This window comes from Talpa occidentalis, unplaced genomic scaffold, assembly GCF_014898055.3.
Source record: "Talpa occidentalis isolate TD23 unplaced genomic scaffold, MPIMG_talOcc4v2.1 talOcc4.4, whole genome shotgun sequence".
NCBI lineage: Eukaryota > Metazoa > Chordata > Mammalia > Eulipotyphla > Talpidae > Talpa > Talpa occidentalis.
In genome coordinates this window covers 74753527-74780777 of record NW_023604295.1, presented here as the reverse complement: position 1 = coordinate 74780777, position 27251 = coordinate 74753527, and the positions used below count along the sequence as shown (strand labels likewise).

The window sequence follows — 27251 nt, the reverse complement described above, 5'->3', positions numbered from 1 at the left end:
AATTTAAGCTGAGCTAAATGTGAAAGCATAGTTATTTAGATCACATAACTAGAAAGTCCATATTTGGTACAGTCTTCAGTATTGATTTGTCCAGTTAGGTCATCAAGAACCCAGGTTTTTCCCAGTGTGTATGACCTCAATTATATCCCGAGGCTGGAGCTCCCCCTGGGGTCACAGCATGGCTGTCTACAACAGCCACTTCGTGCAGCAGGAGCAATGTGTGCTTTCCTTGGAAGTAGAATAGGTCTGCCTTGAATACTGGTTAGGATTACACCTGGCAACTTCACATGAGAGGTGGTGCTCGTGGTAGTGGGATTTGAGAAATAATGTGTATCAATTGTAGAAAGGGCTATCATTGTTTTCTAGTCCATTGTGATATTTGCTATTATACACTATAATCTGCACTACCAGTTTTACTATTGCACATAAATCTGCTGTTTCTTTGAGTGATTGATTCCTGACCTTCTTGAACTGGCTGGCTTTTAATTTAGAGATATATGAGCCTGTAGGTAGTCAGGTCAAGTACTCTGTCTCTTAAATTCAACCAAGTTAAATTGTTCTTCATAAATGACATTTTAAAATCAAATTAAAACATTGTGGGCTATCTTATATAACAAGAAAAGACTACAGCCTATCTCTTGAAGAAGAGCTCATCAATTCAGTCAACCAATTAAGAGCACTTAATTAAAATTTCTGATGTCCTTCAAGTTGGGAGCCCTTTTGAGGAGGGGGTGGAGGAGGCACTACTTGTCTAGTACAGGGTTTTCTTATGAATGTGTCCAAAGCTGACACAGAAGACAGTGTATCTGTTGAAGGAAGAAATAGGAAAATGTATGGAAAAAAGGGGGATTTGAAAGAGATTTTCAAGCAGAAACCAGCATATGCTAATGTACAGTAAGAACTACTCTGTATGTCTGGGGAGTGAGGATAGCCTCCGTGTCCGTGATGAGCTTGGAGATACAAGCAGGGACCTGATTCTCAGCAACATTTGAAACCATAGTAAGGAAAGAATTTTATCTTAAGTGCCATTGAAAAAGTTGTGAAAAGGCAATTGACATGTTCACATTTGCATTTTAGCAAACTCATTATAGCTACAATAGATAGATTAAAAAAGAACTCAGAAAAACTCCAAATAGAACATGCTTGCAATAATTCAAGAAGGAGATAAGAACATTCTGAAATAGGTCAGAAGGGACAAGATAAATAGAAGCAGGTGATGTTACAAATCAGTGTAGCATAATGATCGTATGTAGAGTCTAGTGTCAGACACACAGAGTTGAAACTCTGTACTTATCTACTACAATAGGTCATTTCTAACGATCTGTTGCATATCTGTGATGCCAAGTTTTGCACAAAATGTGTACTCATTAAACACTAGCTGTTATAGAAGTGCAGTTACTTATAAAATAGGACATCAAAAGTGTCCTTATGTGTGCCTGCTGACTGATCCAAAAAAGCAAATTTAAGAAACTTCTTATTGAAAACCAGTGCATAATTTCATATATGATTTACATGTGTAGCTGAAGGCTTCTTAGTATCTTTCTAAGTATTTAAGATTTTCTCAAATTTTGTATTTAGAAACTACCAGGCACCAGATAAGCATCATTTGGGATAAGGGTTCAATCCTACTGAGAAGTCTGTCCATGTGCACATGCAGAGAGAATTCCTGCTGGCAGGAAGCCCTGTGTTCATTGTTGCTCTGGGTTGCTGACAGGTTTCACTGCTGCTACTCCGACTTTTAATTACAATTTACTTGTAAATGACTTTTCCCGTGATCAGTTGAGTTTGTTGTGGATGGTTTTCTTTATCCAAGGGTGTGTATGACTTCTTTCATCAAAAAACTTTAGACTCCACATTTCCGGTAACTATTTGAAAGAATGTGTAAATTGCAGTTCAGAAATGTATCTTCCAGAAGTGCATTTGCTCTACAGTGTCATGCCATTGTTATTAATAATTTCTTCTACTAAGCTAAAATGGAAATAACTGAATAATTATTTACCTTGTCTTTACTAACTGAGGAAAAAGAATTCTTGAGAGTTATTAATGTGGGATAGAAAGATGAGGACTTAATGGTGGATGAATGTGGAATTTTAAGGGAAGTAGGAGTCACAGATTATGCTCTAAAGGCACAACTAAATGTGAAAGTCCTTTTATGGCATTATATTGGTTAGCTTTTGCTGCATAGCAAATTCCTACAAAATTTAGTGGCTTAAAATAGTACATATTTACTCTCTCACTGTCAATCATGTAGACATGAGTTTTATTCCTCTACATTAATATCTCTTACAGGTTGCAATGGTGGTGTCAGGGCTATAGTCTTATATGAAGGCTCCACTGGGGGAAAACTTCTCCTCCCAGAATTACATGGTTCTTAGCTGGATTTAGGACCTCTAATATTGTTGGACTGAGGGCCTTAGTTCCTCACTGGCTGTTGACTGGAAATGCTCTTCAGATCTTTGCTAGGTGGGCCTTTCTATTGGCAGCAGGGCATTGTGCATGATCGGGGGTTGGGGGGCATGTGAGGGGAGAGAGATTCAGAGAGGTGGAAGAACAGAGAGAGCGTAAAAGATGACAGTTATAATGCTTTATAACCTATTCTCAGAAGTGACCTCCATCCCTTTGTTATATTCTATTCATTAAAGGCAAGTCACTGGCTCCAGCCCAAGGTCAAGGGGAGAGAATTACACAGGGAATAAATGCTAAGAGGGAATGATCGTTAGAGGTCACAGAGGGGTCATCATTAGGTGTCATTAGTGGTCATTACCACTATAGGTAAGATCATGCTATTTGTCAGTACACAGGTCAATTCCTCACCCTTCTGTGTTCTTCTGAGTTGGGGCAAATGAACACATTAATACTAGACAGATTACTAGAGCAAAAGTTAACACATAATAACATATGTATGAAGACTTTCAATTTGAAAGTAAAATGGGTTTACTGGGTTTATATCCTGTGCTAAAGGACCTGGGTCCAGAAAAGAGGAGGGTACTTCTCATTGATGAGGAAGTGATGTTTTCATCTTTAAAGGTAAAAATATGATATTCTCAGATAGAGAGGATAGGCTCACTGACAAACCTATATGGTAAGATCCCCAAATGACAGTCTTCTAGGTCATTCCAGGGAATAGTGATCACTTATCAGATTAAGAATAAAGCAGAGGGATTAGGGGAAAGGTAAAAGCTTCTTCTTACCGTTAGGGCATTGATTGAGTCTAGTTACACATACCAAGGTGATAGATATTGGAAAAGACCTGCTTGAATCATTTTTGAAAAAATTTATCTGACCTATGTTGGAAGACTGAATCCATGCATTTTAGTTTTATATTAATTGTATAGATTGTACTGAGTATATGACATTGTTCAATATATGCTTGCAAAATTGATTAGTCACAAATCTCTGTCATAAATATGAAGTATATTTTATCAAACACACCAAATTTCCAGAATAACTTCCCAAATCACAGTGCATGTCAATGTAAAAAGCATGCAAATATAATCCAAGATCTATTATGAATCGGTGGGTGAAGTTCATGTACAGAAATGAAACTTTGGGTTATAGCCAATTACATTCCTTTATTTATTTTTGTCCCATGGATATTTGAAACCCTGTATACTAAACTTAGATCTGTAAAGAAGTACTAAAATAAAAGTGTACCTACTATATCTTATTTTTTTTTTTATTTTTAACTTACTGCTCCTAATTTTTGTCACTTTAATCAGACTTGTTTTGGTTCATCAGTATAAAGAACTTTTTGGAACTTTGATCAATATATATAATAGGACATCCTTGCTTTGGCTTACATGTCAAACAACACTTGAAAATATAGCTCTATGTTCTTTTTAGAATAGAAATTTATGGAGAAAAAAAGTATTGACTCAATTTGGACTTGCTTAACTTTCTACATTTACAAGACCATTTTCTTTCCTTATGTCCATCATATTTGTCAAGTCTTTACTATGGAGAACATCTATTCTTTATCATATATGGTATAGCACAGGGCAACATTCAAGATAGAAATGAGTTGTTTGCACAGATATTGAACTGATAAATGATATTTTTTGGCTTTGCTTATGTTTGTGAGTGGTATACAAACTTCAGAAGCATAAGCAAATATCAAATCATGTATGCTTCTTAACAATTTGGGAAGAGTTCAAATGATTTTACTTTTTTCTAAGACTAGGTTTCTCTGTTTACTGTGCTAAAACTTGCTGGGAAAAAAAAAAAGTTTTTTCTTGAGTGTTTTATGAGAGAAAGAGTGTTGGGGGTGGAGGGAAGAGAAATAGAGCAAAAGAGTGAAGAGAAGCACATTTTATTTCCCTAAAGGTTTGGAGTAAAAGAAATGGAATCACTAAGCAAAAATGAATTAACTGAGTACTATACAAACCCCAAAGAGCATTTTGCAAGTTGAAGAGGGTGCAGTACCAATTATATTATTATCTCACCCTACTCTCTGGGTGAATAGTCTGAAAGCCTGAAATTACAGTTGATGTAAGATTTCTTGGCTTCATTTGCAAATTGAAGTCATTTTCTTTCTTTTCTTTTTTTTTTTTTTTGGTGAATGCTATAAACACATGTTATATTGTTTAAGAGTCGCAGTTCTTAGTTTGTTTTGATATTTCTCTCCTTTTTGTTCCCGATGTCAAAGGTCCTTTTTTTTAACCTCTTAATTTGGCTTGTTGCAAATTGATCTAACAGTATGTTTCTGAATGATTTGCAATGGTCTTAAGTACTATTTGAGCAGAGGCTTTTTGGCATTTCATTTGTTAGGAGACCAGTTCTGGAGAAGGTCCTTCAACTGGCCAGATGTGTCGTTTTGGAACAGATTGTAAGCTTGCCACAACACCATTTGTTGCCAGTACCGGATATTGTAGGGATGATCACCACCCTGTTGCCATATTTTTACACTTCTTAACATTGCATAAACAGGCAGCTGTTCTGTATTTAGAACATAAATGATTCACCAGCTAGTTCTCCCAAGAGGATTTACCTGCAAGAGGGAACCACAGTGTTAACCCATTCTTATCCCCATGCCTGACAGTGGCATTAAATGCACACTTTCCTCAGCCCATTCAGAAGCAAATCCTTATGCATATAAGTCACACCTTACTTGCCAGTTAGACAAGAGAACCAAAAAAATGTGCAGTTCACCATGCTAAACTGGAATGCAGCTTCTTAGCAGCAAAAGCAGTATATTAATCAGCTTATAAGCTGAGAGTGAGCAATTTGTGCTGAATTCTTTCTTATTGCTCTGCCAATAGTAGACAAGATGTTCTAATCTCATAAAAGGCCATGACTTCATTAAAATGGAAAACTGTGTAAAAGGCTGTGTTGTAAGAGACAAGAAAAGAAAGCCCTAAAATCTCTCAGTTGTCTCTCTGGAGCTATTTTCTGTACAGGGAATTTTTATTTATTTGGAGAGTGACAATTAACCTAGAGACTTGGCTCAAAAAGAAGCAGAGTGTTGAAGTGGTCTCATTACTGGACACCAACGGGGTTGGTTTGAATCAATCCCCTCTTGTAGTGGGTGATTTATATTACAGGCCAGCAGAAGCTGCCTAATTTTGATTTCAAAAAGCTTGGCAAATTTATGTCTCTCTGTCTATCTATCTCTCTAGACTCACACACATATATATTTTATATATGAGAGAGAGAGAGAAAATGTATGTATGTGTGTGCGTTTGTTTTACCACTATGTACAGTTAGGAAACAAACTTGTCAGTGGTGTTATATCAGAGAATAAGAAAAGACTGGCAATTAGGAAAGGTAGAAAAACTTGAGGCTTAGATGGTTTCAACTCCTTTTTGGGGAATGTTTACCCCCAAATAGACATAACCCTTATTTGTTAAAAAAAGCCCAGTGTTCTGCAATCTGATAGGGCTGACTCGTGTCTCCAGGCTTTTCATCTTGCCAGCAAAGGAAAAGTACACACAGATAGATAGGTGACATTTGGAGAGCCTGGCGTGCCAGATTTTCGGAGGTTACAACGGAGGTCCAACCTGCTGTTCTCCTAATGAAAGGAGGGGAAGTTCAGACTGGCAAAACTGCTATAAGGGATATCTCTGCTCTGAATGTCACGCTGCCCAGATGTCGCTCGGCAGGTGGAGATGCAGAGAGAATGAAAATGTAGCCCTGTGTATGTGGGTGCTAGTGCGTTACAAGGGTGAACAATGAGTCTATCTTCTGAAGTGTAATGAAAACAGTGTGGATCTTGTCCATATTCATGTCACCAGAAAGGGCTTTCTCAAAGGGTTCTCACCCCACTTTCCCTCCCAGACTGACATGCACACATGCTCACAGGCCATGTGCATGTGACTTGATTCAGGCTTTTAGTATAATTTGACACTTCATTTTAATGTATTTACATACATACATGAATATGTGTTTTCTCTTTATAGAAAATAGGACCACATGGTACAGGGTTTTTTTTTACCTTGAGTTTTTATTTCAAAACTGTATCATGAATATTTCTCATCTTATTTTTCTTAGATTTATCTCAATTTTTGAATCATATTAAACGGCATAAGTATGTGATCATCTAGCCATTCCACTAATCATGAGCATTTAGGATGTTTCTTGAGTATTTAAGATACTTAGCGCGATGTTCTCAGTAAATGTCTCCGGGACTTTTAGTGTAAACGTTACTCTTTGAAAAAGAAAGTTATACTTATAGTCATGAACCTTATTGCTGAAGAAATGAGAAGGAAGTTGTTGTCCCCCCCCCCAGTGTATTTGAAAGAAAAGAGATGTAAAAACTGTTTTTGGAGTCTGTTTTAACATTATCTGAAACACTAGTTATTTAAACTGCTTAAATTCAAATGTATGTTCAAAGTATTACAGTTTGTGCATATCACCATTTTTTTCTGTGCCTAACAAGTGCACTTAATTATTTTTCCTAATGTAACAAATGATGTTGTCCATAAAGATTTTCCAGAGACAAATCATGGCAGTGAAAGGCTCCACAAAGGTTACATAAAAAAGTTGTTGGAAAATAGGTTTGGATTATGCCATTTGTCGAATCATCTATAGAATCTTAAGTGATGTCTTCCAAAGTGGACTTTCAGAACTAATTGTTATATAATAAATGAATAATACATTCATTAGGGGAAAAAACGATTGTTTCTGAATTTTCTTTACTACAATTCTTTTTCTTTAGTGTTACGAGATGACTTCCGGCAAAATCCCACAGATGTAGTAGTGGCAGCTGGAGAGCCCGCAATTCTGGAGTGTCAGCCTCCCCGGGGACACCCAGAACCCACCATCTACTGGAAAAAAGACAAAGTTCGAATCGATGACAAGGAAGAAAGAATAAGTGTGAGTTAAATTAAATGTGTACAGAGACTGAATATCAAATCTTACAATGGATGTATTTTAATCTTTTACTTATTGTTAGCAAAATTATACAACTATATTTGAATGCTAGTTGCATTTACACTGTAAGGAAAGGACTGAAAAATGGTAAACAAAAACCAAAACTTTGGCATGAAGCCGCCAAGAGACAAATATTATATAATTCAAATGTACATGATATATGAAAAATTACACCAATCTGAATATGGAAATACATCTTTGCAGTAGAATATTGATGTTTTAGCTTTTTTTAAGATCTCCAAATGCATCTATTGATCATGCAGTACATGTGTGTTAAAGTGTAAATGATGGCCATAAACCATGTTAACTGGAACATTTCTTTTAGTACTATTTCCAAAATTTATTATGAGAGGACATAATTTAAGTTAATGAACATTTCAAACACTTTCCAATTATTAATATTTATAACTAGAATTTTATGCGTGAATTATTTTCAAAATTTAACAGATAAGGAAAATCAAAATACAAGTGACTGTTTATGCAGTTTTGTTCATGTAGAAAAATAGACTGTTTTCAAAGGAAATTGATGATGAGGTTCAGTGGCTGATTAATATTCAAAATGAAACACCCAGAAAAAGTTAAAGCAGTAGAAAAAGTGGAATGGCATGCAATCATTTTATTTATTTTTTTTTTAGAGAATTCACTCAACATTTGTATGTGAAATTTGGGAGGCCCAGTCCACTGAAATAGATAATGTATCAACGTTTTGATGTTTGTGTAATTTTTAGGTTCAGTATACAGTACTTGAGAGTGGATATATTTTATTTAAAAATAATGTCTCATTTACCTGAACAAATGTGCCATTTCTACCAAAAGTCCATGTTATCCCCCCCAAAAAAAAAAAATCTTACAAATGAGGTTTTCTTTTCTTACATTCACAACATGACACAGGAATAGGTAAGTCTTGCAGGCAATCACAACATAAATTCATATAATTCTAGGCTGAACTGTTGATACTGAAAATTCACATTGCCAAGAGGAATTTAGTTTCCTTTCTTTTTTTTTTTTCAATTTATTTATCCAAGCACTAGGTACACTCAGAAGCACGGGAGGGTGAGAGAATTCAGTAGAGCCAGAGCAGGGAACAAAACAGGCAGACTGATGAAGTACACAGCTGAGGGTAGCAGCGGGTGGCAGGAGAGGTCTGCATGCCAAGAGGAATTTGGTTTCTAAAGGCCCGCATTTGGGAAACAAGCATATGAAAATGTGCTCCTGGTGACGGAGTAAAATCAATGTTCAAAGGTTTTCTAGCTCATGTTTCTATCATTTAGCTTTTTCTTTGTAACAAGGCACCCCTAAAATATAGTGACTTACACTGTTTTATTTGGCCCAGGATAACTATGGTAAACTGACAGTTCTTTGCTCAGGACCAGCTTAGCTAGTCCTTCCCAGGCTTTCTCCTGCGTTTGTGGCCAGTTTAAAGGGATGCTGGCAGCTGCGCTGTGCGCTCTAGGATGATTTGCAGGTCTGGCAATTGACTAGCTCTCATCTGCGCTTCTCGGTTTCTTCTCTTCATGGCTTCTCGTCTTCCACCTCAGACTTGTCCCCTCAATAATCTCAAAGTTCTAACTGTGGCAAACAAAAGCAAGTCCCATTTTGCAAGAATATTTTTCTTCTGGTGAAAACATTGCTTTACTCCTACTGGTAAAATCAAGTCATACTGCCAGGCTCATGTTCAAGAGAAATGGGGTGTCCTCCCTGGTCATTTTTATGACATACTATTCATTGTGATCTACCTTATGCAATTGATAACACGTTGATGATTTTTTTATTCTATGACATAACAGGTTTCAGAGTCTGAAATATCTCTGGTGAGAATATATCTACATGAGTTCTGCTTCCCAATGAAATTAAAAAATAATGAAGGAAAACATATTCTTATCTTGTGTCTCTTCAAAAACATCATATCATTGTAAAATTAAGCTTGTTCAAAATTATATATTAGTGATCTTTCTTTTCCTTTCCTGTTTTCTTCCCTTGTTCAATTTCTTTTCTGTTTTCTTTTCCCTCATGTTAACAGATCCGTGGTGGAAAGCTGATGATCTCCAATACCAGGAAAAGTGATGCAGGGATGTATACCTGTGTTGGTACCAACATGGTGGGAGAAAGAGACAGTGATCCTGCAGAATTGACTGTCTTTGGTAAAACTCTTTTAAATTGGAAATTGCTACTTATGTCTACTTTTTCTTTGCTTTTATTTTCTTTGCTTTTAGTTTGTTCATGCTGGACACCAGACCGTGTTAGGGACAGATACTTAGAACACGTGATAAGTTGTGACATGCTAGAATTGTCTGGTTTTCTTGTTCTGCCTTTCAGATAAAATCTTTGATGTGAATGAAAAACAAAACTTCTGAAACATTAATTTAGCTTATTTAGTAACACAATTATAGGGATTTGCCTTCCATCAGAATATGAAAAATGTTCTTTCTGAAAGTCTATTTAGAATATTACATTTGTCTGAAGTTTGTCATTCCACTGTGATACATATATCAAGTTATCTGCTAGGTGTTTTAAAAATTAGAGTGCAGTTCAAAGACATTTTAAGAATTCTTTAGATTGAATATTTCAACTAATAAGCTAAAAATTGATTAAATCTATAGCATAGAAATGGAGAAAGCATTATAAAAGAGAAAATTTGGAACAAATAAACAAAAGTAAAGGGAATACTATAATGCAGTGTGAAAGACTAAAAAAGAAATACACTGATAGGAAATTGGAGAAATCCTGAAGGTATTGCAAAATGAAACATTAACTTAGTAGACATCAAAATCCCATCCAGATATCTGGATAGAGATATGTATTGCATATTCTCTCTCTCACACATACAGACACATACACACAGGTGGTTTTGTCTCTCTGTGTATTGACCTAAGTAAACCTTAGTAAAAGATTTAACTGTTGCAGAAAAAAATTTGATTTTTTTTCAAAAAGATAATTATGATGTTTATGCTTGTAAAATAATCTTCTGCTTCTGTGCATGAAAGGATGCATCCTTCACCACAAGACATGCCCACAGGTAGCATCAAAATCCTGCATAGGTTCCTAAAAAGGCCTGTGTTGCAGTTTGGGAAATGCTATCATTCAGAAACCCTATTATGGTTTACATCCATTCAGAGCATGATGATTGTGTACTGAAGTGTAGGTCTCTGGAGTAATCACTGGTAATACTCTTGGTGGACACTAAGCAGCTTGAAGTCCCAAATGACAAAGCCAGGAGAAATGCCATAATTTGTTAAAGGCATTGACTATAAAAATGAAATTGTTCAGGGCCTCCCTGGTGGTGCACGGGTTAAAGTCTCAGCACTAACAAGCTAGCACCAGCCACTGTGGGCATGAGTTCAAGCCCTGGTCAGGGAGCTAACCCACATGGCACAGCAGACCTCCCCCCTCTCACCTGCTGCTCCCCTCAGTATTTCAGTTAGTCTGCTTGTTCTGTTCCCCACTCTTCTCTGATGAATCCTCTCAACACCACTACCACACCCCGCCCATCACTGGCCTACCACCCAGATCTTATATGCCTAAATAAAATTAAAAATAAAATAAAATTGTTCAAAATATGCATGTACATTTCTGTACTGCAGAGTTCAGACAAGTATCAGTTTGCCTTAAATTTCATTCAGTCATCTAGAAGGGTCCCAAAATATGCTTTGTCTGTAATGGAAAAAATACAGTTTTGCCTGGAAAGATATAAAATTAGTGGCCACTGAACATTAACATTGAAAACCAACAAGTACAGCTATTCTATTTAAAGAAACATACATTGCTATTTTTTTTTTTTCTAGAGCATAAGCTTTGGAGTAGAAAATGTTGCATTACACTGGTAAATTCTGCCTTTAGAAAGAAATTGAAAGGATTTAATGTCATTACCAAGCAATCAGACTTACCAATAATGTGCCTGTGTCATGAAATATTTATCATACTTTCCCTAAAGTCATGACAAGAACTGCAGGAGATCCCTAAACATGTCAGGAGTTACAGGAGAACTTCTAAATTATTTTGAAAATAGCCATAAACCAAAGAGATTGAATTTGTTCTAGAGGCAGTACCTCAGGACGAATTGATTTAGGAAGCTGAGAAACAGTGATCGGATGGTATAAACTAGTCAAAATTGACCTAAGGGTTTATAAATACAAAATTAAGTTGAGGGAAAAAAATAAAAATCCCATTATTGGTTAAAAAAAAAAACAACACCTAAACCCAGAAATAAAACATAAATGTTGTAGTGATGAGCCAAGTCAAGGATATGACAAGTTTTGCATGAAAGAGACTCCTTCTGCAGCTTGATTCCCCAATGCATAGTAATATAAAAATAAATAGTATGCTTGATGACATAAACACAACCAGTATGGTATGAAATCTGCATTTCTTTGGTGTTCTTGGATCCCAGTACAATTTTTGCTTATAAACCTCATTATATTTCCTCATTGGCAAATACTATTATTTCTGACCTAAGTTTTACAAATATAAACATCATTACATTTTCCCCTCCTTTTCAATTTTATTTTCATGTAGCAACAATTCTACTTTAAACAATCTGGCTCCTGTAACCACTGTAGCTATGGGACATTTAAAAATATCCTTGAAGCTCAGTCTTTACTTCAAGATGTTTATACTGAAAAAGTAACTGGTAATATATACTTGTTCAGAAAATTCACTTATAAATGGCAAGAAATACAGTGGAAAGAATAAAAGGTTCTTGCCTATACAAGAGTATACGAGAGTGATCTGCCAGTATTTTGATTTTTTAAATAAGTGAGCTTAGACTTGGAAGTATTTTAGTTTGAAAGCTGCAGTTGATATATTGTATTAAAGGGATCCATTATATGGTGAAGAATAGAATTAGACTTGATTGGTGAACTTAAAATATTGATTTATAATGATGTACACCTGAAAATTTTATAATGATGCAATGTTACTTTAATTAAAAATCAGAACTTATACATAAAAATGGTATATAAATCTTGCCTGTAGGCAAAAACATGATCAGTATAGCTCAACTTTAAAAATATTTCTGAGCCATCTTCAATAAATCACTTTTCTGTTTGTCCTTCTTTATTATTTGCTGTCCATAGAATAATATCCTAATTAAGTGGGCAGGACCTTGTCTAAATATCAGAAATAATTATCAAATCCTAAATGGACACTAAAATCTCTGGCACTGTCTGAAAATTTCAATGAGAACCCTAGATAGCACTTCACTTATGTTAATTATACTCTAAAGATTCTGAAGAGACAGAAAGTATAGTTAAAGTTTATAATTAAATATCTAATTATTGGGATATCCCTTGTTCAAAATTAACTGTCATTAATAATCAACTAAAAACTGGGCCTCCCGTGGTGGCGCAGTGGTTGAGCACTGGGCTGCGAAGCTCCCCGCATCCTCTGCAGCGCTGGTTCAAAGGTCCCACATGGCGCACAGACTTTGCTGCTCCCCTCAGCAGTGTACTTCATCAGTCTGCCTGTTCTGTTCCCCACTGTCTCTGGTGAATCCTCTCACCCTCCCGCACTTCTGACTGTACCCAGTCCTTGTATAAATAAATAAATAAAATCTTTTAAAAAAATAATCAGCCAAAAACAAATTGAATTTTTCAAATGCTTTTTCAGAGTAACACAGAAAAAAAAATTGCATGCTTCATTTCAAATACAAATTATTAGTATTACAAAAACATAATGAAATACAGAAATATTTTGCCTTCCCAAACACACACATACACACACACACACTCACACTCACACTTCTCATCTTTGAACATCTTTGTGAGCCTATTTTATCTTTCTGTTGTGGGATTTATTTCCATATGCATTTGCTTATTATGCAAATTTATTCATTATTTTGACTTCCTATTTTGAAAGATTATTTGACTCCTATATCCTCTTTCCCCTCTTCTCATCTTTACTTTCCCTTCCTTTTGTTCTCCTATTATATTGGCTTTAGAAATTTTGGTCATATGAATTAATGTAATCATGTAAATATTGTCAACTGTGAGCTAAGTGGCATTTATTTTCTACCATTATATCTGCTTTCTTTGAATTAATAATAAATGTTTTTTCTTTTATTTGTTTTTCTATATATCTGTTGTAAATTTTTCTTGAAATCTCTACTGCACATTTAAAATCCTATAAATTGGATTAACTACTTAGTTCCACTGGGGGACTCCTGCCCATTTTGACTAGACTGAATGCCACTTAGATCTGCTTGAGAAATGCCATCCTGGTATTCACTTACCCTTTTCTTCAATTATGGATTCTATTTCCTGTGTTCCATAGTCAGTTCTTTCTTAGTTAACTCCTATATTCTGCACAATATTTCTCTCCTGCCTTCTGCTTGAGTGGAGCCTCAAGTACATTACAGACCAAAGTGTCTTTATTAAAAATTTAATTAATACTTTGGTTATAAAAGTCTACTTTTTTATTTTTATTTATGCATACAAGAACTGGGGTGTAGGCCATAGGTGCAGGGGGTGAGTGGATTCACCAGAGATAGAGTGGGGAGCAGAACAGGCGGATCTACTGAAATACACTGATGAGGGGAGCAGTGGATGAGACAGGAGAGGTCTGCTCTGCCATGTGGGTTAACTCCCTGGCAGGAATAGAACTCATACTGCAGTGGCTGGCAATAGCTTGGTAGCACTGAGATTTTAACCCTTGAGCCATCAGGGAGGCCCCTGTAGAATTTTATTTTTAAAATCATTTTAATTCAGAATATTAAAGTCACCCTCTAATATATAGTTATCACTGTTACCCTTGATAAGTCTACTGTCTTCTGATCTCTATACATGTGAGCACTTTTCATTTTTTTTTATCTTAGAGCCTTTTTGTTCTGTATCTCTGAAATATTTCAAATTCTAACTTGGCTTGGTACTTTTCTCTTTTACTTACTAGACTCTTATTAAGCAATCCCTCTCTAAAATAACCTCTCCATTTTTCTACTCCATTTCCATGTCAAATGTATTCACCCATGTTAAAGTTCCTTTGCCCTTTATAGTCTCTCTTTCTTCCTTATTTATAGTACTCTGTTCTTGTTTCATGAATGTTTTAACTTCTCTTGTGTCTCAAGATTTTAATAACACTCTTAAATAAAATTTTCTTGTGATGTATTCTGCTTCTATTGTTTCTAAGTTTCTTCTCCCTCTTCTCAACATTACTCTCTGTCTCTTGCACTGGAGGCTTTCTTCAAATGGCAAATGTTTTATTATTCTTCATTAATATTTAATTGTTGTTCATTAGAAAGACTACTGTTTCAGTGATGATTTTCACGGGAGAATCATCCTGGCAATGGACAATTCTCAAGGGATGAGGACAGAGGTTGGGACTTAAGATTTCAGTTATTGGATGAGCACTAATAGTTGATAAGCTGAGTGTAGTTGAAATATCCAGCGTTAAGAAATGATGAAGATATTTCAGAACCAAATCTTAGGAAATAGGAACATTTTACTAAAAAACTGTAACCTTCAGTTAAGATTTCATTGCATAAGATGTTATTAAAATAAAGATGGCTATTAAATGTAATATAATTTTATATAATATTTATTTGCAAACTTTAAAAACAGCAAAATATTTCTTAATTCACTCATTTAACAAATATCTCATGAGCACTGACAGATCCAAGTCCTATTTAAATACTTAAATGTAATAGTGACATGCATATATAGGTCATTTGTTCTCAGCAGTACTATCATACCATGTTATCAGCAATAACATGACACTTTCCCTCTGCAACATGGAAAGAGAGAGATTTTTGTTTCCTCTAAGAGTACTTACCTATGTTTCTTCTTTCCTTTGCGTGATGATTTCTCTAAGACAAAGAAAATTCTTGGCAAGAGAAGAAGTTAATGCAACCAGGCTTTATTTAACTGCAGACAGACTGATCATTATCTTTCAGTCTGTTTTGGAAGGACACAATAATTCACAGTCAGTGGCTATCATAACCCCTGTTACCTAAACTTGCCCAGTTAAATAAAAAGAATTTATACTAGAGCAAGCCATCTGATGTCTCAATTTAATAGACACTACAGCATGACAGGTCTTTCTGTGTCAGCTGAAGTTAAGGTTTATAAGCAGTGATCGGTTCTAATGTCTCTTTATTGCATGTATTGGTCTTACAAGTCTTAAAGAACTCTACCTATGTAATTATTGCCATAACACTACTTTTATAATGTCAAGTGAAGTTTATTTTAAAATTGTTAATGTTGTCCTAGAAATAGCTATCACAGCACACTCATTGCCAGTTTTACAGATATGTTCAGAATAAGTACAGTTGAAAAGAGAAATTTGTTCACTGGGTACTTAAGTTATTTCAGTGTAGCATGTAAATAAGAAACTTGGGAGATATTATGCAACGCCATTTCAGATTTATGATATATTTTGTGTTAAATTGAATATTTTCCTTTCTGAATATTATTGACATAACTGTGTGAGACTTGGCATTTGATTTTATTACAGTCACATACAGAGTTGGATTTTCCAGAATGCCAATTTGGAACTAAATTGACCTGACTACTTGAAAGCTGTGCTTTACATAGTACCACACTGCCAAACAACACTACTGTCTCAAGAGAGATTAACCTTGTAAGCAAGATATGCAGGTGATTCAAATCCAGTTAATCTCACATTAAAAAAAATGTTAATTACATTGGCAGGGACTTGCCTCTGATCACTCCACAGCTATATAATTAGGGATCAGGACATTCAGAGGGACTCTAATCTAATTGATAAGCAGTCAGCAAACAGCCCTGGAGATTTCTCCTCCTGTTATTCAATATGTGTTCAGACATAAGGTGTTAACATGGAAAAATTAGTGACCTTAGTTTGACATGCTTCAAGATTGTTTGCTCATTATTCCATAGTTCAGGATGTTTCATATATATTTATTTTAATTGTGCAGAACTTCATGGAGTACAGGCTCCATGGGGCATTAATGGATGTTGAATGTGATCATGTATCAACTTACTGCGTGATTATAATTTTACTTTTGAATTCGTTAACATTATGGGGTGTTTTTTAGATAATTTTGACACAAAACTATAGACCAAGACATTTTCTTGTGACTTGTATAACATGTGTATGAACAGGCATGGTTTCATGTTTGAGTTATGATAATAGTCAACACAAAGGCAAAACATTTAAAAATACATCTTTTTCAGTCTTTAATAATCAAGATTCCAATTCTCAGATTTTCAGGAAATAATGTCTACTTAAGGAAACTGGAAAGCGATTCCTACAAAAATTTCTTTCCATTGAAATAAATGTGAGGAAAACATACTGTCTTTTTATCGGGAGTTAAAATTGCAAAGTAGAAGGTAAGGTTGGTGTAATTAGCAGAAAACAATTGGAACAATGAGTACAACAATTTAGAGATACTTGCTGTAATAAGTGCTTTGGAAATTCTCAGAAAAACACTCTAAAGGTTGTTACCAAACTCCAATAGATCAGTAAATTTTGATGTTACTTTTTTGGAAGGGACTAGGTAAGATACTAAGGTAGAAAATCCATCTTGATGTGCCATTTGCATGCAGATTACTTCCACCTGAATTGTTTTTTGCATTGTCTGCTTTCTTTCTCTATCAATTGAATTACATTTTCTACTGTGAGCCAATGTGACTTCCAAAAATTCTATACCACAGCCTGTCTGTGGTTATCCAGTTGCTAAGCAACTGGACACTGCTTGAGGGCAGAAGGGAATAGGGAAGGTACTTTTGGAAGTTCTCCATCCCTGCTGAGTTCATCAGAAGAGCAATAGGGTTCCCCATATCTTGCTTCTTCTTTAAATTATAAATTAGGTGCTTCCACAAGTCTCCATGTAAAACAATGGGATGTGGACCACATATGATAACCAGAGACACTCTAGGATCCTGACAGCATTCTCTAGCCAAAGAGACAACTCTAGTTTTTTGTTTTTTTTTTTTAATTTTATTTATTTATACAAGCACTGGGTACAGTCAGAAGCGTGGGAGGGCAAGAGATTCACCAGAGCCAGAGCAAGGAGCAGAACAGGCAGAAGGACCAAAGTACACTACTGAGGGGAGCAGTGGGCCGCAGGAGAGGTCTGCGCGCCTTGTGGAACCTTTGGCCGGCAGCCGGGAATTGAACCGGTGCTGCAGAGGCTGCGGGCAGCTTCACAGCCCAGCACTCAACTGCTGTGCCACCAGGGGGGCCTGACAACTCTAATTTTGTGGTATCTAGTATAAAGTTTGCCCTTCGGATTCACTATACTCAATTTGTGATTTTGTGATTGGTAGCATGTTAAGGGAAACATACAAAAACTTTACTTGAACAGGAAAAATATGTATTTTAACAGACATAGTCTGATATATTGTTATGCCATTTATTTTACAAATATTTTATTTATTTATCTTTGTGTAGAAGAACAGGGGTGTAGGCCAGAGTTGCTGGGGAGGGGGAGTGAGAAGATTCACAGAATGAGGAGCAGAACAGGTGGATTTACTGAAATACATTGCTCAGGGGAGTAGAGGGTGAGACAGGAGAGGTCTGCTGCGCCATGTGTGGGTTAGCTCCCTGCCCAAGGCTCTAACTCAGGCCTTCATGGTGGTAGTGCTGAGATGCAACCTGTTGGCCACTAGAGATGTCCCCATTTATATTATAATCTATATCATGCCATGAATATTTTCCATGTTACATAGGTAACTAGTTTTTCCACTGTATATGTTTTCCAAAATTTACGTTTTTTTACATTTGTACAACCTGCGTAAGATAACAGTCCTATTGCCTATTTACCGCTAGGAATAAGTCTGTATCAGCTATACTAGAACTGAAGTAGTTGTTTGGGGCACAGTGTCCAGAATTCAAAATGATATCACTAAATCATTCTAACAAACATAATTGGTCTGTTGTCTAGCCTGAACACTTAGACTCTAATTGACTGTGACTTCCTAAAATGTTAAAAGTACTCTGTTCTCCTAAATTTTTATGGATTGTTTCTAAATTCCGCAATTAAAAAACTCTCCATGACAGAGTCTTACTTGACTTGACTTGTGGTTTGTGACTTTAGGATCTCAAAGTACACATCCTAGATCATACACAGATCTGTGTTTAAAGTAACTTTTGATCTCTACTGTCAGCTTTACTGTGGAGAGATACAGTTGTCTTCCTTCTGAATACCAAAGATGGTTGACTTGATTTCAGTAAAATATGGCTCTTAGAACTTATACTCTTGTTTTATAAATATGGACAGTTATTTAGTCAGTGAATTCAAATAATTCTATATTTTTAACATATGTTATTTGAAGTGATTTGTTTTCTTTAAAGTGTTATTGTGGTGTTTCAGTTTTTGTGCAGCTGTATTCACATACTTAAGTTGGGTTTGAAATTGAAGTCTTAAGTAAATAAATATGGCCATATGGCCAGATAAATTGTGTCAACTCCCTACGGATTTCATCTTTCTTTTCCTTGACTTCTTTTTCTACTTCAATAAGTAACAATGTTGGACCAGCCTGTGACTGGAGACATGTGCTCATAAAAATTTAAATGATAATTTTGGCTGTATCAGGTCATTATCAAAAGAGAAGAAAGTGAAAAAAAAAAAGAGAAGATACTAGACGAGGAGACAAGGAAATGAAATGATTAGAGACATGTCAAACTACTTTTTGTTTTATATGTCTCTTCTATATGTAAGATTCTGATGGACAGAAATTTATTTTTCCCTTATCTTCATGTAAAAAAAATTCTAGAGTGAAGATAAACCATTTTAGATACATATTTTAACCAAAGAGTCAGTGATGAAAGAAGTAAACAAAGTATCAGAAAAATAAATAAAAAGAAAAATTTAAAAAGAAAAAATGGGTAAATATCCAGAACACTTAAAAGAAAAAAATTTTTTTTGCTAAAATATGTACACTTAGCAGTTCCAAAAAGAGGGAGATGTTATTTCATGGTTCCTTAATTTATCTTTTCCCTTTCGTTTTTAGTAAAAATAAAGGTAATTCTTATTTTGAAAGCTTAACCTTTTTTTCTTTTTTGCTTTCTCCATTCTTGTTACCATATTGCTATTTATTGCCTCTTTACTAGTTTTCATCAGTTTCAACTTTTAGTCACACTCTGAGACACTGTAATAAAGTTATATTAATTACTCTCTTTCCTTGTTTCCCTAGAATTCAGTATTCAGATTTTTTATGATAGGACCTACATAATTTAGCTCATGAATTTACTAAAGAATGAGTTAAATATTTTTCCAAAAGGTTATATGGGCTAATATACAAATCACAGATATCTTAAACTAGAAAATGTTTTATTTTATTCAGTTATGTTGTATTCATAAAACCTCATCAAGGCAGAGTTGAGATACAGAGTTAAGTACCTACATCCCAAAAATAAATCACGTTTCCTATGCTTTTCCATAATGTACTTAAATCATGTACAACATTTCACTTCAGTTGTTGTTTTTTTTTTTTCTCCCCCAAAGAACGACCCACATTTCTCAGGAGGCCAATTAACCAGGTGGTGCTGGAGGAAGAAGCTGTAGAATTTCGTTGTCAGGTCCAGGGAGATCCTCAGCCAACTGTGCGGTGGAAAAAGGATGATGCAGACTTACCAAGAGGAAGGTAAGATCAGATGGATGGAAATTGTTAGATTGGATGACCAACTGAATGATTGGAAAGGAAATATCATTAAGATAGCCCTAGTTGCACAACAAAGTATTCTTACATCTTGGTTGTGTTATATTTCGCACATAATTTTTACATATGAAAGCTATGTATCTGCAGTTTTATAGAATGACATTTTCCAGGATATTGAAGCCAATCTTTCATTGATTTTTTTTCACATGAATGTCTAATATTCTACTCAGCTATCATCCCTAAATAGTGAAGAGTCAGGAATTATAGCCTCTTCTAGACCTGCCATTTGTTTCTGTTAAATTCTTGACCTTCTTCAACTACTCTGAAGTGTCACCCTGTACTGGATACTGTGTCCTTTCTTTTATAACCCAGAGCATCATTAACAATAAACTGTTAAGAAGCTTATTTTACAGTCTGGAAAAATAGAGAAATCTTTCAACATAACACTGAGTCATCATATTTAGATCAAAGTAATCATTTTTATTGTTATCCTGGTTTTAGTAGAATTCTGTATTCAGATATTTTATGATATGTATCACTTGATTTAGATCAGGAATTCACTGAAGAGTCAGAACCATTTCCCCAACCCCTTTCTCTTCTTTTTATTACCAAAACAAAAAGCTCAACTTCTGAACTCTCTTAGAGTTTATCATCAACGATGTTTATCATCTTTTGAAAAAAGAAATTTAACCATTTGTTGTGTAAATTTTCCCAAGACCTTGCCCTTCGTGATCAAGTAAGTCATTCGAGTATTTTTTTCTATATAACAAGCAAGTCTAGCTTTAAGATTTCCTTTGCCAATGTGCTAGTCCTATCATCTGAAACTATGGTCATCACAGCTACTGCAGTCATGGGCTAAGTAAAATTTCTCATCCTGCTTCTAATTTTTTTCCTGCAAAAAATAAGTTTTATTGCAGTGACTGAAATTAGACATGCATTCATAGAAGACATATGCCTTTTATGGGCTTTCACTACTACCATTATTGATGATTTTTTGAGTTTATGCATTCATTTCAAAATCTCAATTTTATATGTACCTAGGTCTATGATATTATGCATTTTAAATTCATGTCATCAACAACATTGACTTCAAATGGATAGATTATTTTAAACAGTCATTGACATGGCCTTTTCAATCTATGGGAATAAGACATGAAGGTTTTAATTTGGGTTTCCTAGTCTAGACTGTAGTGAAAGTCACCCTATGTTGTTTTATCACTTTCATATCAAACATCTATCTTTAAAGGAAAGCTGTTGTCAAGAAAGATTTTTTTATGTGAAGCGCCTTCTTAATAAGGAAGGATATTGAAAAGCAAGGCGTTTGAGAAATTCAGTTTCAGATGCCCATCATTTATGGATTGTCAATAACATTTCTCAAATTTGAGAACACTTAATGGATCATTTAAAAATGTTGGCGGGCCTCCCCGGTGGCGCAGCGGTTGAGCGCTGGGTTGCGAAGCTGCCCGCGGCCTCTGCGGCGCAGGTTCGATCCCCGGCTGCTCCCTGGCCACCGGAGGAGGGTCCCACATGGCACGCAGACCTCTCCTGCTGCCCGCTGCTCCCCTCAGCAGTGTACTTCGGTCCTTCTGCCTGCTCTGCTCCCCGCTCTGGCTCTGGTGAATTCTCTCACCCTCCCGCGCTTCTGACTGTACCCAGTGCATGTACAAACAAACAAACAAAAAAAACGAACAAACGAATAAATAAATAAAACATGCCTCTATAAAAAAAAAAATAAATAAAAATAAAAAAAAAATAAAAATGTTGGCATAAGATTAAGACATTAATTATACACTAATACTTAGCCTAGTGTAGAGAAAGGGTAATTTTCATTTACTGAAAGTAAACAGCCTTGACTATTTAAGAAAACTTTTCATTTTGTAATAAATTCTGGATTTACAGTAAAGTTACAGAGATAATATATATAATCCCATGTACCCTGTATTGTTATATATAAGCCCATATACCCCCTATTGTTAACATCTTACCTTACTGTGAAACATTTCTCACTCCAAATGGACAACTGTTGATACATGATCATTAAATAAAGATCCCTTCATACTTCTTTGGATATCACCTTATTGTCCTTTAATGTCTGCTTTCTAATACAGAGTATTTATTTAGTTGGATATTTTAGGGTACTGACCTTAGTATCTAAGACAGGGTCTCAGTCTTTTCTTGCTTTCACGACCTTAATATTCTTGGGGTGTACTGACCAAATGTCTTATAAAATGGCCCAAACTTGGATTTGTCTACTGTTTTCTTAAGATTAGTCTGGGTTTCTGGAATTTTAGGGGAAAAGCAATAGAGAAGGGCCAATTTGTCGCATGATACCAGGGGGGTTGCTTAATATCTACATACCATACCTGGTGAGTCTACTATTTTTACTCATTAGATAAGACCCAGTTGACATATGTCTCCAAATTATAAGACTGTGTTGCATTTTTAATGGGTGCACATCTTTGAATTAAGGTAAAATGAAACTTAATCACATCCAGTTTGATTTGTTCCCAGATTATTCTAGGTGTTAGCTCATGAACCTGACAACTTTTATTACTACAATGTTCTCCAAATCTTGCCAAATTCATTTGCTTTAAAGTTGAAATAAAACATACAGATTAATTAAGACTATTAAAACTACATGTTGAAAATATTATATCAAGGCCTCTAAAGACCAGGAAATTTCGAGAAATATTACCATTGCTAACTTCCCTTAAATCATTTCCGTAACTTTAATCTCTTTATTTTCTATGCTAGCATGATAGTTTCATAGTGCTTTGTATAACCAGCTAAATATTTCTAAAAGTATCAATCAGTGGAAATGTTGTGTAATTTTTACATGATGTGTTATAGAGGCTTAGAACAAGGATCAGTGCAATATAAAAATTGGGGTAACTTTTTATCATGATAGAAGCTGTGTATTTTTTGTTAAATTCTCAATCTTATGTGGTATTTCAAAGACACTTATTCATTCTTAGATTGGTACTCATTAGCATAAGCTTCACTTATGCATAATGAGAGGAAAAGAGACCTTTTTATTTGGTGAGGAGTAACAGGAATGACTTTTAACCAACCATAGCCTAAATCAACAACATTGATTCCATTACATTATTTAGGTCTGAGACTAGAGAGATGGCTATTGTTCTTGTCTAAGTAATTGTGTGGAGTGGTGTGGAGGATGACATTTCTTTGGCTTAGCATTTAATGAAATTTGAATAAGGTTTGTGTAGTGGTTCACGCTTAACACATTTATAGTAAAGCTTTGTAGGGCAGCTGCATAGCCTGTAATTACAATGTAAGTAATATGTGACTAGTTTTCTTTTGGAGACAAGAAAAGCTTTTCAATTCAAGTTTAAATTTATGAAATGCTGTGATAGCTATTTAAACCTTCAACACAGAAGAAGAGAACTATGCCAACCTTTCAGTAACCAGAGATGAATTAAGGAAATATTTTTCCTTTTCCATGAAAAAAAATAATAATGTAGTATCTTTATATTTCTTTCATTGATTTAGCCTTACACTCCTGACCGTTGTTTAATGAAATTAAGCATACCCTTTGTGAGTTCTATGGAAGAGACTTTTTGATTAGTTAAATGGTTCCATGAAGTAGGGAGAGTAGCAATTCCCAAGTCAAAGGGAAACAATGATTCCCAATCAGGGAAATGTTACATATTTGGACATTTTCCAGCTAACAAAGGACAAAATAGGAAGGACCCTTCACATTATACAGGCTACTGTCAAAATGTCAATTGCTTACAGAAACTTCTGAATATATCACCATTTACAACTGAAGATTTCAGAAAGGAATAAAAAGTCATTTGTTTTTTTGTGTGTTTCTGTGCCAAATATCAACATCTTTTTTTCTAGAAACTCAAAACACTCAAATAAATCAGTACTGACTTACCTATTAAGGACAAGAATTTTACACACCAACATGAAAATAAAATGGGTAGGGGAAAAATAAGGAAAGAAGTGAATGTTATTTTGTAGTTCATAATGATTATTTATTTTAAAAGCACAATTTTTAATTGGTAATTTAAACTGTGAAAGATGCACTTTCAGGTTTACTTACATTTCATTTTGTCCCTATTATATTTGTAATACTTATTGCTAGTTTCTGTAAAAAGAAATTATTTTAGGCAAGGTAAAAATTCTATTATTGATTCTTTATATTTTATTTTAAGTTACCAGATTGGGTGATATAGAAATTATTTACATAGTAGAACATTAAGGAAAAACTGAAGAAATCCTAGCTCCTTCCTTGAATACTATATCTTTTTATCTCAGACTAATGTAGTTTTTATTAATTAATAATATTTTTTTAATGATCAAGTACCTCTAACATATCTTTTAACAAATTGCACATGATACAGAGGTTGACAGTATTTATAACTGGGGAAATGTTTCTATCATGCCATTTTCCAATTTTAACATGGGATTTTGTATATTTTTGTCATGTCTACAACAAAGTTTAAACTTTATAAAAAAAATCATGTGTTAATATAAATTGAACAAAATATAATAAATTTTCAATACAATAAAAATAAAGTTGAAATATCCCTACTACACAGTATTGTGTTCAATCTAATATTAGTAAGGAGAACAAAAAAAAAAAATCCCTTTTCAGCATTTGGGTGAGAAGTACTATAATTAATCTAATTGTGATTTCTTATCTGGGCTTGTCAGCACAGTTTGTATTTCAGTTAATTATTAGCTTTACTTTAAAGGACTGTAAACAGGAGATTTAAAATTCTTTATCAATTGCAGTTATGTTTAGTATATCACCATTAGGTTGATCCATGTTATTATTTATTCCATTTTTATTTATTTTCTAAACTCACTCTAAAGTGACACTAACTTCCTCAATAAGAATCTAGAGTAGAGAAAGGAATGTGCATAATAGCTTCTCAGAAAAAAAAAAAGGAAATAAAATATGCCATTTACATTCTTAGGTATACCTGTGAATTCTAAATGTAGTTGATGGCTCTTAGATAGTGAATATAATTCATGAATATTTCATAAAAATAGGAAAAGAACTAGAGAATAAGGGTTTCAGGATGTATAGTGCAAAATTCTATCAATTTTCTTGAACATACTGACAAATTCTTTTTCTAAAGTGCAAGTGTATTATGAAAGGGACTTCAGAATTCTTAGTTCCATGGAATGTGAGAGTCACATAAATACATGATTCTTTAAGGTAAAGAACTGAATAGACTGCATATAATTCCCTTTTTTTGTGGCATTTTTACACTGAGTGGCCTTTCCACTCAGCCCTGGAAAATGTTCTTATATTAATTGTTTGGAAGCTTCATTGTTTAGAGCATTTGCTTCTGGGATGTAGAGAGGCTGAACAGGTGCTTAGCTACCCTGCTGAGGGGATCGGCTTTCTTCACATACAGTGTTTGCTTCAAGGACATGTGGTAATTTGGGCTTCTGATAAATAACCTTACTGATTAGGTTGGCTGGTCAAGACTGTTCAATTAAAATGGTTTTAGAAAAAAGAAGGAAAAAGCTAAGAGCAGGAGAAAAGCAACGTATAGAAAACATTATATGTGACGTCTGAAAAATAGACTGGTCCCTAAGATTCAGAAATATAAAGGAAAGTGCCAATGAAAATTCTGTGATTTTTCAGCTTTGTGGATGTTTTAGCCATTTCTGCCTGAACTGAATGGACAATTACTGTGGGATCTTTTAACACAGTTACCAATCGCATAAAGAATATTTAGGCCATTGTTGGAGATGTTAGACTTTAGGCTTACTCTGATACTGTTTGATAAGTTATCCACTAAGTAATACTCCTATGCTTTGGATGTGAAATTTGAAACATTTTCTCACCACTAATTAGTAGTGTAACCTTGAAGAAGCTATTTAAACTCTTCTGTGTTTTACATTCTGAAGATTTTGACCAGCCATGTGGTGGAACTAATGATTAACCTATGTGTTCACTCCATTTGTACACAATGAATAATTATGCCATCTATTCTAACTCAAAGAGTTATTAAAATGATATAACTAATTCAAAGCACCTTAAATACTTTAGAGTGAATGTACATTATAGGTTCCCTGGTTTTATAAATCCAACTGAATGGTGGCATTTATTATATATAAGAAAAAAAAAACATTGAATGCTGAAAAATATATAGCATATAATTTTTTATGGAATAATTACATATTCTTCTCTCATTGGTCAGTCAAGTCTCACAGAGCATAGTACAAGTGCATATAATATTATAGATATAATAATCACTTTTGCTTTTAAATCATAGAGATTTATTTTTAAATTTTGCCATCTAGTTTGCTAAGCTTGAAAATCATCACCTATTTTTCTTCCTCTAGGAATCTGTACTTAGTTAAGATATTTTATCCTAGCCACAGTGAATCAGATATCAAAATTGAGACCTTCTAATTTCACGTATCATTTTGTCTGCTGGTAATAAGAAAACCACCAAGTCTGTAAGAAGATTACATAACAATGAAAGCAATCTTTTTGGAGGACTTAATACTTGCCATGCAATGTTCTAAATGCTTTTGGCATATGTTATTTCCACTATTACAACAATAGTGTTCCAGCATAATACTGCTCTACTTGAGGGATGAGAAACAGAAATGAAAAGAAGTTAAGTTTCCAAGGTTATACAATAATAAATGTTAGGTTCCAGGGTTTGTTTTAGAATCTTTCTAACATGAAACCTGTATTTTAAGCTAATAGCCTCCATGATTATGTTATTACTAATTGTTTATGGAATTGAACTGCTCACAAATTTTATATTCATATACAATTTTAGATAATTGGTTAACAACACTATATTATGAATGACTTTATAGGAATGCTATATAACATTACTGTGAAGGGTATTTATTAGATCAATTTCATAAACCACACATAAAATATCTTCATGTTTTGAAAATCTACATGTCAGCCAGGCCAAGATTATCTTCTTAAAAGCTGAAGATATAGATTTGTTTACAAACAAGATTAATTAGCAACTTTCAGAGGGATGCCAGGATCTGTGTTTTTATCAAATAGGTGCTAATAGTTGCTGTTAACACAAAACTAATTGCCACCAAGGGTGGGGAGTGTAAGTCTTCTTGTCCTGTGACCACATTGGCCCATCTGTTGAGACTCTCAGCTCAGAAACAATCTGGGAACTAGCATCAAATTTGGGCTCCGGCCAGTGGTCAACTAACAAGCTGGGACACACTTGGAATATGAAATGCCTTGAAGTCAGAGATGCTCTGGTGTCCATTAACTGGCAGTTCTTGTGTTGCACGTGAGCCTAGCAAAGACCAGGTGCCAGTTTGCAGAGTAAAAGG

General features: G+C 34.7%; 1 protein-coding gene across 8 annotated transcripts in view; it reads left to right on the top strand.

Annotated features, from left to right (window-relative positions):
- The window catches only part of ROBO2 (roundabout guidance receptor 2), a 584098-nt gene that overhangs the window by 407188 nt on the left and 149659 nt on the right, over positions 1–27251 (top strand). For all 8 annotated transcript variants that reach the window (XM_037525707.2, XM_054700707.1, XM_054700705.1 and 5 more), the window contains exons 3-5: positions 7154–7311; positions 9389–9509; positions 19787–19925. In XM_037525707.2, the coding sequence (XP_037381604.2) occupies positions 7154–7311; positions 9389–9509; positions 19787–19925 (418 nt within the window). The remainder of the gene's footprint in view (positions 1–7153; positions 7312–9388; positions 9510–19786; positions 19926–27251) is intronic.